At 38.6% G+C, this 23,744-nt stretch overlaps 3 protein-coding genes across 3 annotated transcripts; 1 reads left to right on the top strand and 2 right to left on the bottom strand.

Moving 5' to 3' along the window:
- The first annotated feature begins 102 nt into the window (after nucleotides 1-102).
- ing1 (inhibitor of growth family, member 1) lies at nucleotides 103-11,323 on the top strand. Its single transcript, XM_085135390.1, has 4 exons — nucleotides 103-225; nucleotides 1,313-1,480; nucleotides 2,834-2,982; nucleotides 4,078-11,323. The coding sequence occupies exons 2-4, from the start codon at nucleotides 1,342-1,344 to the stop codon at nucleotides 4,702-4,704; spliced, it is 915 nt and encodes a 304-aa protein (XP_084991516.1). The 5' UTR covers nucleotides 103-225; nucleotides 1,313-1,341; the 3' UTR covers nucleotides 4,705-11,323.
- ube2al (ubiquitin conjugating enzyme E2 A, like) lies at nucleotides 5,600-9,265 on the bottom strand. Its single transcript, XM_085135391.1, has 6 exons — nucleotides 9,124-9,265; nucleotides 7,521-7,601; nucleotides 7,410-7,435; nucleotides 7,168-7,257; nucleotides 7,006-7,094; nucleotides 5,600-6,358 (listed from the first exon to the last, which is right to left on the bottom strand). The coding sequence occupies exons 1-6, from the start codon at nucleotides 9,165-9,167 to the stop codon at nucleotides 6,230-6,232; spliced, it is 459 nt and encodes a 152-aa protein (XP_084991517.1). The 5' UTR covers nucleotides 9,168-9,265; the 3' UTR covers nucleotides 5,600-6,229.
- Nucleotides 9,823-23,744, bottom strand: ankrd10b (ankyrin repeat domain 10b). Its single transcript, XM_085135389.1, has 6 exons — nucleotides 23,410-23,744; nucleotides 22,498-22,650; nucleotides 21,501-21,592; nucleotides 13,278-13,543; nucleotides 12,446-12,553; nucleotides 9,823-10,407 (listed from the first exon to the last, which is right to left on the bottom strand). Exons 1-6 carry the CDS (start codon nucleotides 23,605-23,607, stop codon nucleotides 10,208-10,210), a joined length of 1,017 nt encoding a protein of 338 aa, XP_084991515.1. The 5' UTR covers nucleotides 23,608-23,744; the 3' UTR covers nucleotides 9,823-10,207.

Raw genomic sequence — 23,744 nt, 5'->3', positions numbered from 1 at the left:
CAACAAAGATTGTTTTGGTTGGTTGCAGCATCGTAAACCTAAAAGCAGAAGAGTGAGGCGTGTGTGATTCGTGTAAAGTATGCGGCGCATGCGCATAGCTGAATTAGCCGACAGCTAGCGCCGTTGTTGCGAGTCCACCGTAGTTACACACACACGACCTAGCGTTAGCAACAAGACCCACAGCAGCATCACAGAGTCTGTAAGGTTAACTCGGAGTATTCACAGGTAAGTTTACTTACCCTCCGCTTATATGGCAACTAAATGAGTGTGGCGAGGTATCTGCTCTGTATTTCCGTAAGGATTGGAGCTGAATTTCGTTTAGTATTGTTATAAGCTAGCCGGCTAATCCAGCTAACAGACACGCCGAAGCCAACGCGTTAAAATAAGACCACTTTAAAGTGCCAAAGCAGTAAAAGACCATTCTGTTTGTCCACGTGGTGTTAGCTAGAATTGTCCGTAAATGTTCAGTGGGTGCTTAATGTGTTGAAGGTGAAACGTATTCACTTCGGTGACCGTTGTTCAAAGCGTTGTGTTTGTCACATTAAGATGTAACTTTCCAAAACATTTAGCAGCGACTTCCACATTTAACGCCACATTTTGAAAATCCAATTTTCATAAGTGTGTGGTGCAGACTAAGAGATTCATAAACTTGCAAACTGGGAAAAGTTGGGTATCGTTACTTGACGTTAAAATGGACTCAGCAGCAGCAGGGCAGGATAGCTGCTGTAGTTAGCTTTGGCAAGCATTAGACACGACAGGGCGGCTGCTGCTTTTGGTGAAATATTCAAGCACAGCAGTTCACTTGTGTCCTGTTGTTTGTGGCAGGCTTTGTGTTAGCATATCCATCTGTGATTCTTCCACATAGCCAGAATGATTACAGTTCCCCGGGAAACACTGCTAGCTAGCATTACAGTTGTCTGCTCCATTGTAGTTGTGAAAACCTTGCAGTAAGGACACCCCATACGAGCAGCTTCAAGTTATCAGCTATCCACCGGAAGTCACCGGGTCTTGTATTTCTTTGCAGATCCTGCATTGGTAGTTCGAGTTAGCTAACAGTTGGCACATTCGCAGTACACGTAGCAATTTTATCAGTATGGCTGACTGCAGATCAGTTGTCTTCTCTTCTGTATGTCTGCAGCCCAGAACTGATTCATGATTACAGGTGTTAGTAAACACGACGAAAACGCTGTAAAACACACGTTATGATGCTTCAATCAAAAACGTTTGAGGCAGTGAAGTAATATTTACCTGCAAACTTGAGTATTAGATTCATCAATGAAAAAGCTAATGTTGTTAACGGGTGTTGGTGTAGGAGTGCGCCGGCGGGGAAACGGATCCGCAATGCTGAACCCGACCAATGGTGACCCAGGTCACGTTGTTGTGAACTATGTGGAGGAGTATTTGGACCTTGTGGAGTCCCTTCCTTTTGACTTGCAAAGGAGCGTGTCCCTCATGAAGGAAATTGATGCCAAGTATCAAGGTAAAGATTACTCTTTGATGTTTACATTTGTTTAGGTTTCATGGTGAAATTATCTATCTATCTATCTATCTATCTATCTATCTATCTATCTATCTATCTATCTCTCTCTATCTCTCTCTCTCTCTCTCTCTCTCTCTCTCTCTCTCTCTCTCTCTCTCTCTCATTTAATAAAGCCCAGAAAGATTTGTGATTTAAAGTGTGCATTTTACAGGTGAACAAATGGATAGGATGGTTAACCTACAGCCACACAGTAGTATATACAAGTGTGTAATCGCCATTGTATGTACTACATTAGCAGTTGCTGTATTATATACCTTGCAACCAGCAATTAAATACTGTATGATAGATACTTGATTTATCCTACAAGGGAAATCACTGTTTACAACAGTTGCATAAACAATACAAATAAAAATATCCTGTGGCACAGTAGGTTAACACTACTGCCTCACAAGAAGGTCCTTGGTTTGAATCCAGTCTGAGGCCTTTCTGTGTGGAGTTGGCATGTTCTTCCCAATGGCCTCCCTCCCAGTACTCTGGCTTCCTACCTCGGTGGTAAAACATACACAGGGTTAGGTTTACTGGTGATTGTAAATTCACAGTATGTTAGCTTGATGTGTTGTGAGCTCCTTGTGTTAGCCCTGGTGACCTATCCGTGGTGTCCCTCACCTCTCAGCGTATGACGGCTAGTTCCAGCACCTCTGTGATTCTGAATTGGACAAGCAGAAGAGAATGGATGGATAAAAGTATTGTATTTACTACAGTCCCATACTCAAGGACTTATTATGTGAGGTGGTGCAAAGTTTTATTTATAACAGTGATGAAATAAAGTAATTTAAGAAATTACATTAAATAAAAAAATAAAACATAAGACTGAGATTAAGCAAAAGAGAAATGGTCCCATATGCACTACAAAATAGTAGTGCATATGACAAAATAACATGTACTTGCTATGTATAATTACATTACTATAATATTTGCACCAGATGTTAATCAGCTTTGGCAATCAGTTTAATCTCATTTTTAACCACATAATACATGATCGAAATACAGTGTTTATTTAGTTACAGTAAACTTTAGTGACACTTGCTTCCAGAAGATTTTGATTAAAACTGTAATGTAGTAGTAATGCTTGAGTGTTAACTTTGCCTGACATATTGTCAAGAAATCCAAAGTAATACAAAAGATTGCAATGATTTATTTTTCTTACTTTTCAACCTGTAGTCATGCTGCTGCTCCGTCTGTTTTGATGAGGGTTAAAAAACAAAACAAAACCCAACAACAAGTATACAATTGAACATGTGGTGTATTTCTGTTCTGTTCTTATTTGTTCTTTTCTTCTTTTTTTTTTGTCAGATGTTCTGAAGGAGCTTGATGATGCTTATGAGCGGTATCGCCGTGAATCTGACTCCCTTCAGAGGCGCAAGCTTCAGTTGTCTATTCAGAGGGCACTGATACGCAGTCAGGAGCTTGGAGATGAAAAGATCCAGATTGCTGGTCAAATGGTACGTCGAAGAAAAACTGGACAAAAAAGTAGCTTTCGGGTCTTAATGTGTGTATTGATGAAGCTACGTTACCCTTCTTCTGTGACATATGTGCAAGAACGCCTACCCTGACTAATGGGTTTTATGGATCTTTTTAGAGGTCTTTTGTATCAGGACTGAATGAGCTTTATGTTTACATTTTTTGGAAATCTGTTGTAGAAAGAAAGAAAAAAATCTAAACATTTACAAGACTCCAGCAGTAAACATTAAATAACTCTATTGTAGATACAAGCTAGGCAGTTACCAGAAACACAACACTATGTTTGACCTTCCTGTTTGGCATGTTTGGTATGTCAAAGTTCAGTTGGGTTGTGTTCCTTTTGTGATACATAATTACAGTGGATAGCTTTGATAATAATTTCTCTATGAACATTCACATTTATATATATTTTTTAAAACTATTTTCAGGCTCTTGCCTTTATATGGATAGCACAGTAGCGATAAACAGGAAATGGGGTACAGAGGGAATGACATGCAGGGAAGGACTGGGCGACCAGGAGTGGAACCAGATACACAGCTGCTAAAATCCTTTTAGTCCATTTGGCACGCATCCCTCCCTCTACAAACACAGGTTTACCCTTTGTAAACCTGTTTATAGTAACATTTGTAAGCCCCTAGACGTCAACTATGCCTAAACTGCTGAAAGCATGAACTTCTTTCTAGTTAATTCAGCAAAGAAGGCAAAATTTATGTTCAACAAATCTTAATCAGAGTTGGCTTTTTAAAACGTACAGTGTATCCAAGGGAGCTACAGATTGTCTCTTCACAAAAACGTAAACCAAAAAGGATTTAGGCTTCACAATGATTAATGAGAGTCCTTTAAAAAGCTTTTATTCGTGCAAGTTCAAGCAACATGGCTCATTTGTGTTCTGGTTCAGCTGTTGATTGGCTCTGTCGGGGCACAGACATGGCAGATACTGATGTAGTTTGGGGTTTCTCACATAGATTTGTATTCAGGATTATTTAAGTGTGATGGTTTAGTCTACATTGTCAAATAAATTAGGTGAACTTGGAAAAAATAAAAAACAAAACATGAATGTTCTTTCTTTTTTCCAGGTGGAGCTAGTTGAGAACCGAACGCGACAAATAGACTGGCATTCAGAACTACTCCTTTCCTCTCAAGAAATCCCAGAAAGTCACATTCCTCCGGCCACCTCCATGACAACCACTGCATCGTCTTTGATGTCCTCAACATCAGCTACAGTTACTGTGGGCAAACCCAGTCACCACGACAAGAAGCGCGAAGAGGTCACATCATCTTCAGGCGGTGGAGAAAAGGCGGGAGGGAAACGCTCACGACGTCAGAAAAATGGAGAAAATCGGGAAAGCTACGGGGGTCTGGATCATGCTGAGGAAGTGGGAGTGTCTCGGGAAAAGAAGGCCAAAACATCTTCCAAGAAAAAGAAAAGGTCAAAAGGAAAATCAGAGAGAGAAGTGTCTCCTCCAGACCTGCCCATCGATCCGGATGAGCCAACATATTGCCTGTGCGAACAGGTGTCTTACGGCGAGATGATTGGCTGCGATAATGACGAATGTCCCATTGAGTGGTTTCATTTCTCCTGCGTCGGGCTCCATCATAAGCCTAAAGGCAAGTGGTACTGCCCGAAGTGTAGAGGCGAAAACGAGAAGACCATGGACAAGGCCTTAGAAAGGGCTAAGAAGGAGAGAGCCTACAACAGGTAGCTCACCTGGCCCCATGAACATTCCTGTGTGAAAAATTTAATTTTATCTATATTAGTCTTCATTTACAGTTAACAGTGTTTGCTAAAAAAAAAAAAAAATCCACGAAGAGAGGGGTGTTGTAAATAGTTATTTTTGTAACAGCTGTACCTGAGAAACGAGAATGCCACCTCCTGGTTGTTTACAAACAGTAGCTGTAGTACAGTACACAACCATGTGCATGTTTGTAACAAGCTGTCCTGCACATCATCCTTCTTTGTGTTTGTCTTGCATGCAACATCACAAGCTTAACTATATAAACTCAAATAAAAAAGTAGAAACATGAATTCTGTGTTCAACACTACTTTATAGTCAACACTCAAAGTTCACTGTGTGGTGATTTCAGATGCATTGTTTTCTGTAAGCATTGATCTGTAATTACAACTGAATTGCGACTTACTGCATTTCACTAGAACATTGTACAAGAGCAACATGGATGCTACTTTTATGATAAAATGAGATGTTTAAAATGATGTATTTAATGAGTTTTAGGTAAAAGCTAATGATTCTCCAGTATTGCATAAAGAATTTTCAGTTGAGAGTGCATTTTAACTTATATTGAATATATAATTTTATTTTGCTGTTTTAACAAAGATCTCAAAATAAGACCATATATAGTGGATTTTCTGGCATCACCATCTCTAGAAACAGATTTTATGAGAACTTTAGCTTTACTGTGGTCCACTTTCCCAGACAAGGCCTGATTTAGACTGACTAGCCTGACTATGAATCTCCGTAGAGGCTACGACGTACCCCACGCAAGTGGCCATTGTTGCTACCAGCATTTATGCTCAAACCTTGGAAAGTAAAATAACTTGTGCACTAACAACTTGAAAGAAAATGCATATCCATATAAGGATGACTTTGCCTTTTTTTATTTACAAGTACTGGAAAAGGTGACATGGGGGACAACCAGTGCAAAATCTGTACATAATTTCAGTTGCAGGTTTCTTATATACATAAGTGAACGGGAAAGTGAATACACTCCGTCATGCATGTAACAGTTCACAACACAGCAAAGGACATGGTGTAAAGGTGATTTAGTTGTAGTCTGTGATACTCAGGCTGCTCAGTATCCAACTGCCTTATGAAAATAAACTGACAACAAATCAGGCTCACAACAGAAAAGGACCCACGACTTAACGATGTACCCTCTTGAGACACAAAACATAATTAATCATGGAGTTATTAGAGCAAGTTGGAACACACCAGGATTTTAAGTAATGGCCCTCAAGTCCATAATGATATTACATCAAGGCAAGATTCAGCACATTTCCCCTGATGAACTTAAAAAGGGGGTGAGAATAGAAAAAAAAGGCCCTCTTTGTTGGGCAGGAACAAGATGTTTTATGATGGAAAGTTGAGGGTAAAGTGCATAAAAGCTTAAAATTAAAAGAGGGGAGGGTCAAAAAATTAAGAGGTATTCCACTAAAACTTGCAGCACACACAGCTTAACAATGGAGGGAGAGAAGCAATCACAAGTATCAGGTCAACTGTCTCGCCAGCTTTGTTCTACGATGGCAGAGACGCGTTTCTCATATTCCCGTTTGTTCTCCTGGTACAGCTGAGCTGCCTGGCTGTTGGCCGGACTGTTGGGGTTTGGCTCATCAAGCAGGGACTGCAGGGGGAGAGAAGATTATTACAGAAGGCAAGAATATTTAAATGGAAAACAACAAACCTGAATCAACTCATTCATCTACTCAGTACTGCTAAAAGATGGAACAAAAAACAAAACTGTCATGCCCTTTAGCTATTGCACAATACTGAGAATTTTCCAGTTTGCCACTGTACTTTTCCAAACTAACATCTAATCTTTTGAATTCAATCATAAATTTTAATCTTCTACCATTTGAATATTGATTATTTTCATGTATTAATAGCACTCAATGAATCAACACTACATTATAAATGAGTTGCTATATAAGAAAATAATATTCAGAAATTCTCAGATGTTACCGATATGTTTAAGCTCACACTTTGGGACATTTGTTTAGTTCATATGATATCAGTGGAGATTATTCAATCAGTGTGTGGTCAGCTGCAGTCCTACACACTGACATTAAACTTAGTCTCAGTGGATGAGCCTGGATTTGCAGTAGCAGCTTTTCATTTCTCAGAGAAATATATACATATTATTTCTATTATATATTATAATATTGCCACAATGATTTGGAAATGCACTTAATGTTTCCATAATCAAATTAACAATAATATGCCATAATAATGAAATCTTTTCTTTTATTGTTAAATATTGACACTTCTTACCTGGATAGATGTTAGAATAGAAGACACATCATAAGTGGGGCTCCAACGATTCTGTAGGATGTCTAAACATATACTGCCATCCGCGTAGACTGTGGAGAAAAAACAATTATTAACAGACCACAAATAACACTGTAACGAGGCAGCAGGTGATCATGTTCTTACCATTTGGATGAAACATCTTTGACACAAATCGCACTGTAGGGGGTTTGTTGGGATATTCTTCTGTGAATTCTACGATGAGTTTAAATGTACCTGAAACAAAGGAACACATATGAGATTCTGGACCAACTGAGGACACTTTGGAGATGTGACTTGAGGGGTCTCTTTCAATTAATGCTATTCAGGGAGAGTTTTGATTAAGTTACTACATTTAACTCTATCTCTATATACAATGGGGTACTTACCATCCTCAAAGGGAGTTCCTTCAGGGCTGTGAATTTAGAGAAAAGCGATATTTTATCATTTGTTCAGAAACAAAAATAAGGTCTACACTTCAGAACCAAATTAATTCTTACCCAAAAATGACTGCATTCCACACCATGATGTTGTTTTCAGAAGGGGCACCACTGACACCAGCTGGAGGATCCTCTTGTAGACTGCATACCCAAAAGGTTGAGTAAATAAATACACTGAAGCAAAGTTTCAAGGCCTCAAATGTAATGACCAGAGACTGTATTTCTCCACTGAGTCCACAGAAAGGTGTATTTCACAATCAAATGTCTCCTTTCATTGTCTAACCACACCCACATTTATAAGGTCAAACAAACATACCATACTTGGAAACACAGCTGTTGCCATGGTTTCCTTTTCCTAACACAATATGTCAGTGCCATTAATGACAAACGGTAGGAACTATTATTTACTAAATACAGAATTAGTTACATCATGAGCAACAAAGATGCTTATATTGTGCCTGCTCAAAGTTAGCTGTTGAATTTTAAAATTAGCATAACTACCTAACTTGCAATGAAGCCTCAGAAACATTATATAATTGTTCTACTGTGAGATGCTCAATCACTACCCATTTATTGGCACTTATCTCCACATAACTGAGTCACCTGCCTTCACAAAGTGTTGTGTTTATTCGGAACTTAAATCTTGGCCCCTCCACATAAAGATAAAAAAATACAAAACACAATACAAAATACCCAGAACACCGCAAAATTCACTGAAGATTAAACTTAACATGAATAAAAGAAAACATTTAAAAAGCCACATCAGTAATAGGTTTGGGCTACACCAAACTATATTCGTCCCAAATACCTGCTCACATTCCTGAATCCTGATACTTCAAATATGACATAATCAAAAGACCACAGGCTCGATTTACAGTGAGATCAAAACACGTTTAAGGACCCCGAAGAGGTCCAGTAACTCACTACGATAAATAGTTAGAATCGCTTACAAAGAAACAAACCCCGAAACATTTTCCGTGGGCAGTGTTACATTACGGTTATAAACGGAGCTGAAGGCCAATACACGGCCTGGCATTCGCTTTGTTTTACTGTTGTTTCTCACCTTTGACATATTGATTTCTACTCGGAAATTTACATAACAATCTAACTTTATTCTGTTTAGCTTCTTGGCCTCATTAACTCAAACTTTTGTAAGTTTGCGACCGTAGGGATGTCGAACCGTTTGCGCTGGTCAACAACGCAACTATCAAGCGGAAATATAAGATAAACGGAAGGAATACATTCGTGGAGTACTGGGGTTGAATGCGTTGAAAAAAAAAATGTTTAAACCATGAAAAATGTCCGTCCGGCCACTCCTCACGCATATTCAAAGCTAAAAGGTTTAAAGAGTCAGCTAGGAGCTGTACGTTGACAGAAGCCTTAGTCAACCAACCTGCTAGCATTAGCTAGCTCCGTTAGCGTCACGGAAAGACAAAGTGCTTTGAAAAAAAAAAAATTCACATAAATGATTCACATTCGCAGAAGCATACAATAATCTATAGCGGTTGCCTTGTGGTTGTTTTTACACAGGAAACTCCTAAATTGATTATATCCTGAAAAAACAGTGATTAGCTATGTCGGGCTAGCACAAGCTAGCATAATGATAGCTGCGAATTGTCAAAACGGCTAACGATGTCGGCATAATTCCTGTACACCAACTCACCGTTTAAAATCTCTCATAAGTCTTCTTCTGGCCGGGGTTGACATAGCTTAACTTAAAGAATACGTACAGACAAGGCAAAATAGTTGACAGGAGCTTATTTGCCTGTATTATAGTTAATGTAATTTGAGAACGTTACAGAAACCTTACAGAAGGGAGCCCGACTCTTCCGTCGTCCTATAAAGCTAATATGACGCGCTGGTTTGCGTACATAGATTTACACAGGACGATACCACATCAAGAAGGAAGGGGGGGGGACATCTGCGATTACTAAGCAAACTTGAAATTTCTAGCATGAAAATGTCAGTAGACATTTTGTGTTGTTAGCATAAGTAGTTTCTATAAAAACGCTGTACTTTCTTTCAACACGATAGATTTATCTAATACAATATTTTATTTGATTGGAATCAACTCCCCACCGCATTCGACTTAAGGGTGGCGCGGGGCGTGGCCACGGTGACGTAGCCCCGATGACGGGATGTTTATGCTGCGCAGCTATGATGAAGGTCGGCCCTGAGACAGCTGTGCCAGCACGTGAGTGCAACTTTTAAAGCAGTTTTCTGTATTAAGCAAGCACACCAATAACTTTAATGTAGATATCTAATGGATAGAAAAAGAAAATAGAATACCATGATTCTCTACACACATTATTTCATAAGCCATCTATGGCAGGAAGCAGAACAAGATGTACAGAGAAAAATCAAACTTTGGAAAACCTTTTTTTAATGAATTACATCTTATGTGTTTCCATTTTTTAACATATTGAGACAAACAAAATTTCAGCACTGGCAGTGGTTCATCTCAAATGCTTACTTTAGTGTATTCAAAGAAAACTGCTATTTGTAGCATAAATCACAACAAGAACTAAACATTAACTTTTTTTGTCTTTAACAACACAAAAATCCACTTTTTACGCTGCTTTATTAATGCAGTTTCAGACCCATCCAGAACAGTGGCTCTGCTGTTAATAACAAAGAAATTCAATGAACGTGACCACTCTGTGGCTTTAAGGCGAATGAATGCTTGTTTAGGCTTAAATGAGTTTCAGGCAAAAAGGAAGAGGTGTCAGGAAGATCACTTTTGTATTTTAGGATCCATGGTAAAGAAGCATGGTGCTGAAGAGGGTGTGGTCATAGAACTGCTCCGCTTTCACAGACTTCAGGTGCTCCACCTGACTGCCTCCAGTGTTAATGATCTCAGGTGAGCCGCTGTGGATGTGGTGGTCAAGGAGGATTTCTGCTGTTGGGCCGTTTGAGAAAAAGTCCTCACAGTGTCTTTCACCTGCCACTGTAAATGAAACAAATAGTCAAAAGGGCAAACAAATTGTTTTGATCATGTTCCTGCCTCTAATAGAGAACAAACGAGGCAGGGGGCGATTTTGTTTTGCACAACTATTTAAAATTCTTTTTACTACAATTCTGTAAGCAGCCACGTAAAAATAATGTCTATTACATGGCCAGCTTTCAACACACAAAGTGGTATCCAACTCTTTGGATTTTAAAAAAAGAGATCAATAAATTGCGAAATAGACTCCACAGGTTTATGTAATCTCAAAAGTTTTGACCTTGTTTTAAAATAGGTCACGTCCTGATCTGTAGTAATTGTGACATACAATTTGCGTTGTACCACCGTGACCTAGTTCTGTGTCATTTCACAAGAAAAATCACAAGTCTTTTAAGCTCCATGACCCAACATCACAAGCAGAATTGTAAAAAATGTCAAAGGCACTGTATTTGCAATCATCTGAAAAATGTAAGCATTTTTAAAAAAAAATAAAATAAACACAGATGTTGTGAGACAGGAGGAAAAAAAGAGCACGAGGATACACCAAGAAAACAAAGGCCACATTTATAAACTTTATACACATTTAATGATGTCAAGCAGTAAAGTACAAAGCTAAATGTGCTCAGTACTCAAAACATTGGATGCCCCAGACTACACACTCAAACCTTCTGCCACGTAAAACAAAAACAGAAACCACGTTCAACATGAAATAGTACTACAAAATACAGAAAGAATCTCCCCCCCCGTCTATAAAATTTGAACACAGCGTACATTAAGTTACCGTTTGGATTACTTAATGCAGCTTAACAAATAAGGCTTTTTGCAAAGTGTAAAAAACCATGCAAACTTTTTTTCAGCAGGACTTTTTATACATAACAACCGATTGCAATATGGCCTGATATTAATTTAAAAAAAAACACACTGGGTATTCTTCTGTAACACACGCAAATGCAAGCCTTGCTGCTAGTTACCTTAAAAGTTCACCAACACACACACACACAGTAAACATTCATCATATTTCAGACCAATCAATGACAAAGGTGAAAAAGAGGGGTTAACCAATTCTACTCTCATGGACCAGTAAATGTTACTAAAGGGCATCTAGAAACTCCAAGAAAGCTGCACAGTGAATTATATAAATTTTAAAAGCTACATTCATGTTCAGATATGCTTTGGCATAAAGTCATTCTTCAATATAAAATGCGAAATTTCCAGAGACTTTCTTTATGTATTTTTTAAAAAGTGCTTAGGTACCAATTTCACATAAATGTCACCTATTAAATATTATTTTAAATCAACAATATTTACTGATTTATTAAACTGGGAGAAAAACAAACTCGAACATTACTATTTTTTTTGGTGTTGGCAGCAGAAGGTTGGTGTTCACAACATCAGGTGTCAAATGAAGTTTTCCTTATTTCTTATTATACAATAATGCACAAGTTTATAAGCGTTATAATAAGACGTGGCTAAATATTTTTTATGAAGCCAATATAAACATTTGCACTTTTAATGCAAACAACGTAGTATAATTGTGCAAAACAAAATCATCCTTTTATTTAAAACCTAATAAAAAGTAAGCATTACACGAGAACTGTCAGTATAATTGGACGTATGCACTGACTACATATCTGTATAACAAACACATATTAATACCTTTCTCCTTAAAAGTATAATCAGGTACATGGAAAAGTAGAAAATACAACACACACACGCACGCACGCACGCACCTAAATGTCTTTCAAAGGAAGCTCTCCACCAAATCAAAACAAATGTATTTTGATATCTGTGCATTACTCAAAAGGAAACATACAACAAACATACAAATGGGAACATTAGCGTGTGCCATTTCACACACAAGCCCTTTACAAGTAGGCATAAGAGTTGGTGCAGCGACAGGGGGTCTGCATCGACGCCACAGTGATGACCTCCAGCTCTTTAGCTGTGGGGCTCGACTTGGCTGGTCCCCCCTGATCCATGGGCCCCGGCCCTTGTGATGGTGCAACCCCATTCATCCCAAATGCAAAGCTTCCTGGCCCACCTGAGGTTACAGTCGCTGCCAGCTCCATGTTCATGCTCTCCATCTGTGCATCTCCAGCTCCATCTAGTGGCCCATTTCCGTTAAGCAATTTGGGCTCCACGCAAAAACCTGAGAGCCAAGACAGGAGGAAAAATCAGTGAGCTGAGAGCCAGGACATGTTTCTTCCATCCATTTAAAGAAAGATTTGCTTAGAAGATACAATTAACCCAGATCTTTTCCTAAAAATACATGCAGAGACTTGGTCTTGTGATGAAAAGAAGAAAATAGTTTGTAGATGACAATTTGCTGATCACCAATTCACCAAAACTTAATTATTTTTTGTTGTCATTCATGGGGATATGATGCATGCTAGAAATAACTTAAACAGCTGACTGTAAAAAGAAGTTGAGTACCCAACATCCTTTTGTGTTTCAACATAATCAATTAATATCAGGAAAATGAATTATAATCAATAAAAAGAGTCACTGTGTCACACTATTGCTGTGACTCACATCAAATGTGAATAAAGTCTAACAAGACCCTTTGGAGGAAAGACTTCAGAAAATATTTTTTAAAAAGTAAATACCTGCAGAGACCTACACCCTTAATCTCCTAGATACACTGATGGTATCAATCACTGAGATTTGAACTCGATGGCATCAATTTCAAAATCTTATACTGTCTCGTTCTTGAGTTATTGCATTCACAAACTTTGGTGTGCATGACACTATACCATCAACCTTTTACGGCTGAGGGTCTTAATAATGTCTTGAAAGTTTCAATTTCCTTTAAAAGGTAACAGAAGAGGGAAAAAAAAAGTATCTGAACAGACCTGATCAGCTTAGTAACTTACCGTTAGTTCTAGCCTTCTTTCCAGGGTTTGCTTCCATGCCTTCGAAAGACCTTTTTCTGTTGGGCATACCATTCAAGAAGCTGCGTCCCTGGATGGTGGGGTAAGTGTGGCACCCATTCTGGCTCATGCCATTCAGAAAAACCCCGTTATGAGACTGAGCCATGTTTTGTTGGAAGTTCTGGGCATTGGAGAGTATTTCAGCGCACTCCCGGAATCCCTGCGCGTGGGCCAGGTCAGCAGCAGTCAGCCCACTGGCATTCCTCATACTGCACAACAGAAAAGGGAGTGTTAGAAACACTCACTGTATGCTCCATTTACACAAATAAAAACACAAACAAAATGAGACAAACCCAAGCGCGCACACGCAGGCACACACACCCCCACACACACACACACACACACACACACATACATACATACATAAATACATAAACACACGCACACACATTCATTAAGCAAATATTCGCACACACAGACAAACACAGATGTATAGAAATAGCCTGTGCTGCTCTACCCTCTCTCACATCCTCTTCGTCATCTTCATGACAGATGACGACTGATCCCTTTGGGATCATCTGCACCTTGAGTGAAACTTAAAAATTTCACTTGTTTCCACATAATTAAGGAAACACGTCTGCTGCAAACGGACATGGTTAAGACAGCTGAGCACATGCACTTGAACATGTATGAAATGATCCGCTGCATCCACAGGAGATCACATCCGTGGACAGCGTCAAACGGGCTACATCAAGGAGCATTCTGCGAAGGATGAGAAGCGGTTGTCATCTCACGTCTCCAACGCCGATAAAGTTCAAGGATTTCTGCAAAGCCGCTTCGAAAGCGCAGTGATGTTGTCTTCTCTGTGTCAATGTCCATGTGGAAAAGCCAGCAAAGAAAATGACAGACTGGCAAAGTGACGAAATCCCCAGAGATGAGTCAGAGAATCAGAAGATGGTGAAGACTATGATGCAATCTTCAAAACAAACTCCAAAGAGTGAACGATTAGGGCGAGAACAAATCAAGGTCGAACTGCAGCACCCAAGCAACACCACTCTTCTTTTGTTGAGAATGTGAAGCTAAAGTGAACTTGTCCTCATGTTGTTTCAAGAAAAATGAGCAAGAGAATTTTTAAAAAAAAAAACATAATAAAATAACTCTAAATAGTCTGTGCACTCTGTGTTAACCATAGCCAGTTGCAGCAGTGATAAAGTAACTTTCTGGGAGCAGTAATGAATGAGCAAACAGCACTGTGTCCCCTCCCCTCACAAATCTACAGTTTTCAAACAGCATTAAAGTGTGGAAACTATTTCAACTGGAGGTAAAATGTGGACAGCAAGGAGAAAAAACTACACAGGAATAAAATAAAAACTATATTTAAAAAAAGGTGCTATTAATATAAAATTTGATTATTTTGCTTAAGAATACAGAAAATAATCGACCAACCAAAACATTTCTTGCAGCTTAATGATGGAAATTTCTTTTGTCTGTTTCAGCCAGTTACAAAAACAATACTGCCGTTGTTCGGGGCCTAAATGTCATCATGCTGTGAAATTAGTTCTCTAACCAAACAGCTCAGTCTTTGTCAAAGAACTGGGAGCGCTGGCCCACATCTGACTCTGGACTGTTTTTTTTTTTGTTTTTTTTGTTTTTTTTTTAAACAACACGACAGGAAAAACGTTGAAAGCAATCGTCACGTCGTTTCATGCATGACTAAAATGATTTACCGAAATTTTAGGAATAAATAATAAATTTTGTTTCATTGAACTTTGAGTTTATAGTGTTAAATTAAAACCAGGTGATATTAGCTTCCACACAAAGAGGCAGGATTTAAAGCACACAGCTGCTGTTTGGTCATTCGTGATGTGTAGAAACTGCTCGTTCTCTGCATTTTTTATCTAAACAGTTGTGCAGAAATAAACATTTCAAGAACTAGTGCATGTGAAAAAACATTTTATAAAGAATTGAAGATTTAAGAAAAAAAAAATCAAACAAGTAAAAATCACACAATAAACTTGTTGCACATTACCCGTCCCCTTCAAAATTAACGCTTCCAAAGGATTAATCCAAGAGGTTACATTTTAACTGAATATCATTTACATGTTAAATGGTAGATGGATCAGTCTCACTCTAAGGAATAGAAATTCTCATGTATAATACTAAATAAGAATTTAATGTTAAAATTTGTCTCTCTTTGAACACAGTTCCCTAACTAAACCAGTGGACCAGATAGGCACAGAATAACATACTGTTACTGTGATAAAAATCTAACATCTTCTAATCTTAATCATTAAGGTCCACTTATTGTATGATAATAGCACAACAAGTACTTGCCCTAATTCTTGTCTAGTGGAACTCAGTGGTTACGCCTTTTTTTGGACAAGGGTGAAATTGCACCTCAACCATCCCCAAATGAGATTTCCTCTCCCTTTTCAAGCACTTAAGATATTAAAGTTGCTCCTCGTTTTGAAATCTTATATCCAATGTCAAATGAGTGATTGCAGAGACACTCGCAGATTACTGCAGCTCTGCTGTGGGGTTGGTCAAAGATAGGAGGTTATAGGTGCAGTGATTTTTTTTATGTGTGTGTATATGTTGTGGATCTCTTAAGGAGGAAGCTAAACATTAGACACTCATGAGTGCCAGGCATTTTAAATGCCCGACTATAAGTGCAAATTTCAAGTTTTCAGATAAAGTCTGCTGCAAATTAATTCTCTCATTTCTTTATTAGACTCTCTGGCTTCATTTCCAGCATTGACTTGTTTCCAAACCAAATCTCAGCTTGAACATCGCCCTCCACATAACTGAAACAATATGCCCCTTTTCTATTTCCCTAATAATTTAAACCATTATTCCTTTAGTGAGACCTGACATCTATGGTAATTACAAATCCAACAAAATGGATAGCTGTGTATAGCTTAAAAGAAAAAACAACAACAACAACAACGAAAACAAAAAAACAACTTAAAAAAGGAAGCGTTAATTCTTTGTAAATGCCTGGTATGCTTTGCTTTTCGGTCCTAAGCACACAATATGCATCTTCTCTAACTATTGTCTAACCTTCCAGAGGCAGCCTATTATCATGCTACATGTTGACATGGGACTCACGTGATTAACCCTGTCCATTTAAAGGACTCCTATGGTTAGTTCACAAAATAAAGACAAATCATAAAATTAAAAAAAGAGGCTAAATACAGGAACAATCATGGATAATAAGCAAAGCATGCAGGTCTAAAACTTTAGTTTTGATTTATTAAAAAACCTAGCATTAAAACCAATCACCGCAAGAAATACCTCAACAGTTTGCCAGTGTGTAGATAGGAAGCGATAGTGAGAACACTCAATGCCACAACAGTGCGGCTATCCCAGGGAACGGGGCAGACTCAGCAGTGTCTATTCTCCCCCTTTCTAGGATTACTTGAAAAAACCAAGTCATTTCCAATTCAATGGCTGCAAAACATTAAGATGTACGGTTCTGTTTCTGTTAACAGTATAGAAAACTTTTTTTGTAAACTTATTGTCACTTTCATAAAGGAAAAGGTGACAAAGATTAGAAGTCAAAACAGACTATGATATTGTATAGGGTTAATACTGTGACATACAAAAGAAAACATTTCTGTGTATAACGTAAAATATTTGGTACAGTGAAATGACAGTGAATAACCATTGCAACAGGATGATGTTAGCATTAGACAGTTCAGTACATGATGTTATGCAAATCTAACCCATCTCACTCAGCTGCTCTAAGCATGCCTGCACTACGCTCATCACTGGCAGCCTCTAAGCACTGGCCTACCTGCTGCTAGTTTGCTACTGGACCACCTTTACAGTTTGAGGCTCATGACAAAAAAGAATTTCTTAGAAATCTACCCCCTAAAAAGTCTATATATTTTTTAGTGCTAAGTTTATTTTAGCGTTCTAGAGCAAAATCAGAGCATTGGTTTTATGATTCAAATTAAATACTGGATTTCAAAAAGTAAAGTAAAGCTCGTATTTATAAAGCTGGGTCCGATTTATTTAGTTACCATATATCTACTTTATGAGTGGTTCTACGAGTACTTTATAGATGTCCTTATCATTTTTCTTGGTAGTGTATTTATAATAGGATTTAAGATGGCATTCGTTCAAGTGACTTGGTGCAAACAGCCAAAGATGTTGATCCTGTCAGCACTCGGGACAGAGCTACAAATAAAACCATGATGAACTGTGACACTGGGGAAAAGTTTTGAAGAGTTTTATCTAATCGTTTTTATGTTCCAGTAAGGAATTATGTAAAAGTTATGACTGTCAACCCAATCTTTTAGACTGAAGCAGAAACGCTTGCACAGAGGTGTTGCCAAAATGCCTGCTGAGCGTCAAGGCATGCTTCAAGAAGGACCCAAGTTGTATCCAACCATGACACCACTGAGTAAAATAACACAAACCTCAAGTTTAGGTGGACTTAATGTTGTTCCCACTCATTAAAAAAAAAAAAAAAAAAAAAAAGGTGCATAAAAGCATCTGTAGGTGACGGCCAAAGGAATGAAAGTATTTCATACATAATTCAAGGCTTTCAAGAGCACTTCCTTCGAATGAATCAAATGAGTACATCACACTCTTGTGTCTCTTCTTTCTTCCACACGGAAAATGTGAAGATAAGCAGAAACAGTCACAGCTGCAAAATGCTCTGACATATAGTCAAAGCTTACAGTTTTATCACTTATGAATTACTTCTCCCCATTTAAAATCTCAGATGACAAGTGTGTTCAAGAGAATGTAATACAAAGCAAGCATAAAACAAAGCCAAGAAGATGAACAGCCCACTGAGGAAAATCCTCAATGAAAAATGTAGATTTAAGCGACTAAATAAAACCCATTCATTCATTCACTGTTCATATAATCAATGTGACAAGGACATCCTGTTTGCGTGAAATATAATTTAGCCACTTTGCTGTAAAAAGGTACTCTCAAAGGCTTCTGTGAAAATATTTGGAGGCATTGCTTTTCTTTTATAACCATGGTAATGTTGATGTGAGTTTCCATTAAGAGTAAACCATTCATAATCCACTACTTAATCGATTTTACTGCCTTAGATCCTGTACAAAACACTCCACAGTAAAAACGTGCTTGTTATTGAAGCTTTGCTCCCATAATGCAGTGAGTGGACCGGAGGGCAAAGGAAGTGTTTAGATGCCTATCACGGAGCTTTAATCTGACATGAAGGAAATGTGACATGGAGATGGATGTTCAAGTAATAGATCTCAAAGAGTAGACTCAATGTTCAAGCTAACTTCCAAAAAGAAAATACAGAAACTTTGACTTTAATAACAGCATTTATAATAAATTTTTTTTACCAAAGCTCTAAATGAGTGGATTTAGAGCTGTTTGTTCTGACTAACAGATTCAAATTAGAAGATTATCAACACAGTATTTTAGACTTAGTATATTACACATATTTTGAATTAAACATTACAACTAAAAATTAGGGTATAAAAACTAAAAGCCTAAGAACACAATTTAGTTCATATAGTAGTATATGATGTAGACTACTATGTATTGCAGAGTTGTATTATTATAGTATAAACTGCATACACAAAAATCTTTTCCCAGCAAAATATTTTCTCTCTTATGCATCAGATATAATGCACCATGAGTGCTACCAACAACTGATTGCCTGAATAATTATCACGTCAAGGTTCATTTGCGGCCTTGCCACCAAATATTTACTGCACATGATAGCAGACTATTTTCTTTGTCAACCTTTGTTAGCATTGGAATATTTTGTTAGCAGATGTTTGAAAGCCCTTTGATGCTGAAATTTGTTATTTTGTCATGAGCCCCAGTCCCACCTGCTGTGCCTTAGTCTTCCCCCCAGCTGCGCCCCTGCTATATTTCTGAGTCATAAGTTAAATAAATGAAAAACGAACAAACTTGATAATAAACTAAACTAAATATCTGTGATCTGCAGGGAGAAAAACAAAACAAAACAAAACAAAAAATCACATATCATTTTCATCAAAAAATATAATACTCATCAGCTGATAACCAAATGCACACTGCGTGAACCACTGCTGAGCTTCTCTGCGTGAAAGCAGTGGATTTAATTTGCCACGGCAACCGTAGCAGCCAGGGTGTTTATACAAGGAGAAAATGAAGTGTTTTTAATTTCTATCGAGTGTTTTTTATGGCTCTGGGACACGCACTCTGTGAAACTATGAGGAACAGATTATGCATGGTGTGTGTGTGTGTGTGTGTGTGTGTCTCTAAAACCTTTTGAAAAGGCTTGTGAGCGCTGTTTGCATTCCTTTACTGAAACAAGGCCCAAAGTCAGCACTGCTGTCAGATTATGTTCAGTATTATCATGGTTATACCTAAAGCTCACTTTTACCGCTTCATGGTGGGATTTACCTTCTTTACAGAGAGCTTTTGGTGAACAAAGATTTATTAGACTACAAAAAAATTAACATACATATAAACTCCTTGGTAGCTTGGGGTTTCTGTTCTCTAATGGGATCACAAAGAAAAGGCAGACAGTATGTTGCAGAAAATGAAGCTGCAAGACTTCATAATTGAAAAACAAAAACAAATAAAACATGTTGAGTCTAACATCTAAACTCCTAAGACTAAAGTAAGCAGCAACTTCTAATTTCTTTGTGCATTAAAAAGCTACTTACAAACCTGGTAACCTACTTTAGTGAGAAGCAACTCAAGGCTTTTTTTTGTTTTGTTTGTATTACAGCTGGATAACACAGGTAAGCTGTGAGTATGTAAACTGGGTGCCTAATTCATTAGGCTTATTCACATGACCTTTAGGAAAGTAACAGCTATGATCTAACGATATAGCTGTTGTTATTTCAAGTCCTGCCGGTCTTGAAGCTAAATTTAACAAACAGGAAAAATGAGTCTTGGCTCTCACTTCTTTGTTCATGCGTCAGATCGAACAACAGTGATAACAATGTTTTCTATAAATGGGTATGTTGGCAAAACAACTGTAAAGGTGTGACTGATCATTACTACAAGAGGAGATTATGTCTACCTCCTAAAATACTGCTACTAAGCTAAATTTATCGTGCAAGATCTGCTCAATGCAGATATTATTGTTAAATTTAATGATCCTTAAAAAAGGTGGACATGAGAGCAGCCAAAACAATCTTGCAAAAACTTTGCATTTCCAAACACGGCCACCTAATCAATGCATTTTCATTCAATGCAACACCTTACAGCCTTTCCACAATGACAGTAAAGAGGTATTCAGATAAAAAGGCAGTGTGCATTTGGTCACCCAGTTAAGCTGTGTATTTAAGACACAAATCTTTAAAACAAATGTTAACAAAGAAAACCACACTCTAGATTTAACAGAGATCATGCAACATGGCCTACTAATTAAACAGTTTATCAACCTTTACATTAAGTTGCCCTCATGTTTGTGTAATAATCGTGCTGGATTGAAAAAGTCAGCCATCTAGATGAAAGACACCGTGCAGAGTTAATAATCAACTTTTACTGTAACACACATAAAGTGTAGCAGACTATAAAGGTAATACATGTCTGCTTATTCAAGTACACAAGCAGGCACTTGTGGAATATGTCTTATCTGATAATGTTACACACAGAGAGCAACTTAATGCGAATTGTTGCAATGAAAAACAACAATTTTTAAGAACTAACAAAATGTGTCACATTTTCAAGGAAGCGCCACCAATTCTGTTAATGTTTAACATGTCAAGCAAGCTAACTTTGCTATATTATTACAGTTTCACAAAATGCATCTCTATAACTTCTAAAAACATTTTCAAGGATGTAAATGTCTACACCGTTGTCTGGTGTACATTTTTAATGAACCCATGAACAATAAAACAAAGATTTTATTTTGTTGAGCTAAATAACTAATTCAGTCCTTTGCTCAAATCTTGTTTAAAGTTGTACACAGACACAACCTGAACTGATTTAAAGTAAAGTAACCACTTCTAGAGCAGCATTCCTTTTGGCTGGAGCTAAAATAATATAATATCAAAAATTTTAATCTTAGTAATTACATTCTGCACCTTCTACAAATTTATGTTTAAGACCTGCACTGTTAATTTTGCAGATCACATATTTGCAGCTTTGAAGAAACTGAATAAAACATTTAGACTTAACAACTGTACTGATGTGAGTTTGGTGGCGATCCCTTGTAAAGGTGTAGCTAAGTTGCTGGATAGTACAGAGGAAAAGAAATGATGACACAGGACTGATCACAGGACTTACTCAGCTTTTGCTCCCTGAATCAAGAGAGTGTTGATACACTCCAGGCTGCCCGCACGAGCAGCCTTGTGGATGGGCGTCTCGCCCACATAGTCCTGAGTGATGACAAGAGACTGCAGTTATATATAGAATGTATCAGACAGACATTACCAATTAAGTATTTATCAAATGTATCACATATTACTACATCCTAAGCACATACTGGAAATTATAAAAGGGTGTAACTCTGCAGGGCAGAGCCTGAACTTTTCACCCAGACATTACTGCCACCCACACACATTTACAGTTGCACATTAGTAAGAGTGCAGCCGAGGGAAGAGGAGGGGGGGGTGAGGCAGCTTTCTCCAACCAAAATGCAACGTAGGCTGCGCTCAAATACCACACTTTTCTACTGCCCAATCCCAGGAAAGATAAAATGCTACACACTCAAGAGGAAAAGGTCCGCAAATCTGAGAACTTTCCCTTGTGTTTATTTCCACAGACGCTAAGCAGATTCAGTGGGAGTTGCAAAGTAATGTGGTTCCTGATGACGACAATATGTTATGTCACTGTGCCCCACTAATCTGATTCCTCTCATTAGTGCAGTGGAGCATAAAATATAGCCTCAGCGCATGAAATCCCACGGAGAGGAAAAGGCGGGATGAGTGAGGCACTCAACAGTCTGACAGTGGCTGCTTCGGGAAATATGGTGAAGAAATAAAAAAATAAAATGGAATATGAGGGCATTGGTGGGTCAAATGGAGGAGTGAGCAGCAACACTGCCAGGGCCATGACCCCAAATTAGAATTATCCTCTTCAATGGGATTATCTGAGCTCAACCCCTCCCGCTCCTCTGCTCTTTTCACTCACCCTCTCCCCTGCTTCCTTTTCATTTCACATAAAAACCATTGTCCCTTTTTTCTATTATGTTTTCCTCTTGTCCCACTTTGTAACAAATGCAGTCTACATGTCACTTCAGGAAACTCTGTGAAAAGGGATGAGAGTGGGTCTGATATCGTACCTGTTTGTTAATATCTGCACCAGCTTGAAGCAACCATAACAAACACTCAGGGTGGCCCCCAAAAGCAGCAATGTGAGTGGGCGTCTGTGCAAACCTGGAGGTTACCGCGTTCACACCACAGCCCACCTGAACCAGACGCGTCACACAATCGAGCTGTGAAGATACAAGTGCATTGCACATACAGTCAGACAGGTCCATTACCTGCATTCTGAGACAGGGCAGGTACAGACAAGTAAGTGTGTTACAGCAGCCGAAAAGGGGCAAAAAAGAAGCGCTCCTATGTGGGCTGACTGGGTTTTCGAGGCACAATTATCCAAGCTTTGCCTCGGGGTATGAATCCAGTCTCTGTACAAACATGAGGCCTATTCTTTTCTAATGGGCAGTTTGTTTATCAAGTCTTACCACGAGTATTTTTACACTCAAACGCTTCATTAAAAATGACTCATTAGCGCCGGAGGTTGGCTTGAAAGCACTTTGAATAACCACCCTTTTTAGCTGCAAACCTGCTACAGTCCGCGAGGCTACATCCAATTTAACTAACTGCCCGTTAGCTAACATTTGTGGCTCTTGTAATGCTAGAATTCCGTGTTAAACCTATCGCCTAAAGCCATTAGTTAATATTAATAAGGTTCCTGTTCAAGGTACTAGGTAAAACGTACCTACAATTTTGCGCATACTAATACAATTAATTGAAAACTAGCTTTAATAAGTATCGCTTTAACTTCAACAGTCCATTGTCTGCCTGCACTCAGGGACGGCTGCTTCTTCGTCTCATCAGCTAACAGTTAATGGAAACATCAGGAAATGGCCGAGACGAGCCTCATGATGTCGAAGAGCGACGACGCTCCTTCTGGATAACATTTTGCCTAAAAAATATCCATTAACTAAAACCCGGGCGGACAGAAGCGATACCTTTCCGAAGTGAGCAGCCCAGTGTATGGGCGTCCAGCCGTAGAAAGTGTCCTCCACCGTGAGGTCGGCCGGGTTTGATGTGCACTGAAGGAGGGAGCACAAGGCACCGACGTCTCCATCCCTGCAAGCCCGATGGAGGGGGAAGCGGCTGTTTAAGACCTCCTCGCTTGAGAATCCAGACTCGACTCCCACCGACATGGTAACGAAATTATAAATATTAGTCGACTATTTAAGAGGAGAGAGTAAATTAACTAGATGTGATTCAGTCCTCCGCGCCGACTCTGCGACCGTACACGAGGACACACGCCACCCTGAATGGCGCGTCTTTCTCTGCC

The sequence above is a fragment of the Neolamprologus multifasciatus genome, chromosome 16 (genome assembly GCF_963576455.1).
Source record: "Neolamprologus multifasciatus chromosome 16, fNeoMul1.2, whole genome shotgun sequence".
Taxonomy (NCBI): domain Eukaryota; kingdom Metazoa; phylum Chordata; class Actinopteri; order Cichliformes; family Cichlidae; genus Neolamprologus; species Neolamprologus multifasciatus.
The sequence above is the reverse complement of the archived record's forward strand: the minus strand, read 5'-3'. Positions and strand labels throughout refer to the sequence as shown.